This window comes from Elephantulus edwardii, unplaced genomic scaffold (assembly GCF_000299155.1).
Source record: "Elephantulus edwardii isolate Elephantulus edwardi_28Jun2011 unplaced genomic scaffold, EleEdw1.0 scaffold00052, whole genome shotgun sequence".
NCBI lineage: Eukaryota > Metazoa > Chordata > Mammalia > Macroscelidea > Macroscelididae > Elephantulus > Elephantulus edwardii.
In genome coordinates this window covers 10787051-10790091 of record NW_006399802.1, presented here as the reverse complement: position 1 = coordinate 10790091, position 3041 = coordinate 10787051, and the positions used below count along the sequence as shown (strand labels likewise).

The window sequence follows — 3041 nt, the reverse complement described above, 5'->3', positions numbered from 1 at the left end:
CAAAAAGGGCAACTTGGCTCCCACATGAGATCGACTCAGTAGCGATCCAATGGATAGTAATAAGCTGAAAGAAGTCTCAATATGCAAGTGAGTACATCCAATGTGTGAATGAGTGTGTGTGTATGTGTGTGGTAGGGAGGCGAGAGAAAGAGAGAGAACAACTTGTTTACACGCACACACACACACAGAGAGAGAGAGAGAGAGAGAGAGAGAGAGAGAGAGATAACAACTTGTTCACATTAAGAGACTAACTTGCTCATTTCCTGACTCTAAATACGTGATCAACGCAATAGTTTATGCTTCATTTTTTTCTTTACTTGTATAGGTAAAAGAAAAACAGTAAAATGAAGTGGGAGAACCAAACCATTCTGGTGGAATTCTTTCTGAAAGGTCTTTCCGGGTACCCACGTCTTGAGCTACTCTTCTTTGTGCTCATCTTAATAATGTATGTGTTCATCCTTCTGGGCAATGGCACTCTTATTCTAATCAGCATCTTGGACTCTCACCTTCACACCCCCATGTACTTCTTCCTTGGGAACCTCTCCTTCCTGGACATCTGCTACACTACCACCTCCATCCCCTCTACTCTGGTGAGTTTCCTCTCAGAAAGAAAGACCATTTCCTTCTCTGGCTGTGCAGTGCAGATGTTCCTTGGTCTGGCGATGGGAACAACAGAGTGTGTGCTCTTGGGCATGATGGCCTTTGACCGCTATGTGGCCATCTGCAACCCTCTGAGATATCCCATCATTATGAGCAAGAATTCCTATGTGCCCATGGCAGCTGGGTCCTGGTTTTCAGGAGTTGTCAACTCTGCTGTCCAAACTGGGTTTGTGGTGCAATTACCTTTCTGCAGGAATAATGTCATCAATCATTTCTCCTGTGAAATCCTGGCTGTCATGAAATTGGCCTGTGCTGACATCTCAGGCAATCAGTTCATCATGCTGGTGGCCACAACTTTGTTCACACTGATGCCACTGCTCTTGATTGTCATCACTTACTCCTTAATCATTTCGAGTATCCTCAGGATTCGCTCCTCTGAGGGTAGAAGCAAAGCTTTCTCTACTTGTTCAGCTCATTTGACAGTGGTGATTATATTCTATGGAACTATTCTCTTCATGTACATGAAACCCAAATCTACAGAGACACCTAATTCAAATGACTTGGATGCAACAGACAAGCTTATATCCATGTTCTATGGGGTGGTGACTCCTATGATGAATCCTTTAATATACAGCCTCCGAAATAAGGATGTGAAAGAAGCAGTGAAACATTTACTGAATAGAAGGTTCATTAGCAAGTGAGTAGAAAAATGAATTGTGAACACAGTCAACATTATTTAAACATGACAATTAGGTTGGACTTTGAGGCACATTTACATTTGTACTTAAGTATTGTGTTGAAAATTTTCATAATGAGATAAAGCATTTCAAATAAGGCATGTTTATTAAGAATTCACAAACACAGAACAGTCAATCAGAAAAAAAAGGGACCATTTATGAGTCCACTAGCAGTAGAGACTAACTGTCTACCATTCTTAATAAGACATTTCACATTCTATATTTTGACTGTATTGGAAAATGTGAATTATATGAGTGTCTTAAGCTCCATTTTCCTTAAATATCATTATTTCATAGGCAGTATTTCATTAAATTTTTCAAAATAAATGAAGCCTTTTATTGTGGAAAAAAGTATGAAAATCCTTAGAATACTCATACCCATGTTTTTATTAAGTTGTTTTGTCATAATTTAAAATTTATCCACATAATTTCTTAGGTTATTTAAGTATTTTGCTTTCTTCACTATTTTAACTTTTTTTTTTTTTCCTTGTGAAACTGTCGGGGAACGGACAGCATTTGAAGCAACTGATGGGGTGGGTAAGCAAGGTTGATGATCAGGGTTTATGCAGCCAACCAAGGCATTCCTCTTTTCCCCCTTTCTTGATTTCAGCTTTTATATTAGCTTTAGTTGTTGCTGTGTACCATGGAGTTGGAACTGACCCATAAGCGACCCTCTAGTGGGATTTCAGAGGCAGTATAATGACATGGGAGGAGCTTGCCCCTCCTTCTCCTGTGGAGAAACTGGTGGCCTCGAACCATATGTCTTTGGGATTGCAGCTTATCTTCTTGCCACTAGGCCACCAGAAGTTCCTAGTGTTAGTATGGAAAAAATATTATAAATCAAGCTTTGTGTCCATATCATTGTACTAACAATACCAAATTTGAAGGAAAGTCACTTCTAAGACTATTTAGAAGAAGTCAATTTCTTTGATGTCCTGAGGCAATTCCACTACTTTTCATTTATTAGAGGAAGAATATCCAAATCCTTTAATTTTTAGTAAAAAGACCTTGGTTCATATCTTTTCTCTGCTATTGGCTTTTCTTTTCTTTTTTTTTTCTCTTTTTTTTTTTTTTTTTTTTTTTTGGGTAGCCTTAGGTTATCTGAGGGTGGAGTGGGGAAAGGACTGATATTTTAGACAGGAGATGAAATTGATCTCACTTTTTTTCTTCTTAACTCTTTATCAGAACACTTCCTATTTACAATTCATTATAATGGTAGACTTAACACAAGATAAATGAATGAGTATCTTAAGGAGTGAGTCAACCTTCTAGGAAATCCACATGACTGTATTTTATGTTGGTCCTTCAGTGAATTCAGAGGATGCTGTGCTTACACATGTCTTACATAAACAAATATGAATTGACTGTTAAAAAGAATTTAGGTGTATTCATTATTTTGTCATTCCACATTTACTTTTAAATTTTTAATGGAAGAAATATTAAACAGTTCCAAACTTTTTAAATTCCATCTAGCTTCCATCATCATTATGCGCAGATTCAATCTTGTGGTAAGGATTTGAACTATGATGAACAGATTTACAACATCGACAGAATAAGTTTTATTGGTCTTATATTTTTCACAAACCTGTTTATAGATGTTTTGTTTTTCTAAATAGTCCAGAAAGTAGAAGGATCCCTGTTGTTGTTGTTATGTGCCATCGAGTCGTTTCTGACTCATAGCGACCCTATGCACAACAGCTCTAA

At 37.5% G+C, this 3041-nt stretch overlaps 1 protein-coding gene across 1 annotated transcript; it reads left to right on the top strand.

Annotated features, from left to right (window-relative positions):
- The first annotated feature begins 338 nt into the window (after nucleotides 1-338).
- LOC102866866 (olfactory receptor 13C9-like) lies at nucleotides 339-1319 on the top strand. The gene has a single exon (XM_006886899.1). The coding sequence runs from the start codon at nucleotides 345-347 to the stop codon at nucleotides 1299-1301; it is 957 nt and encodes a 318-aa protein (XP_006886961.1). The 5' UTR covers nucleotides 339-344; the 3' UTR covers nucleotides 1302-1319.
- The last annotated feature ends 1722 nt before the right edge of the window (nucleotides 1320-3041 follow it).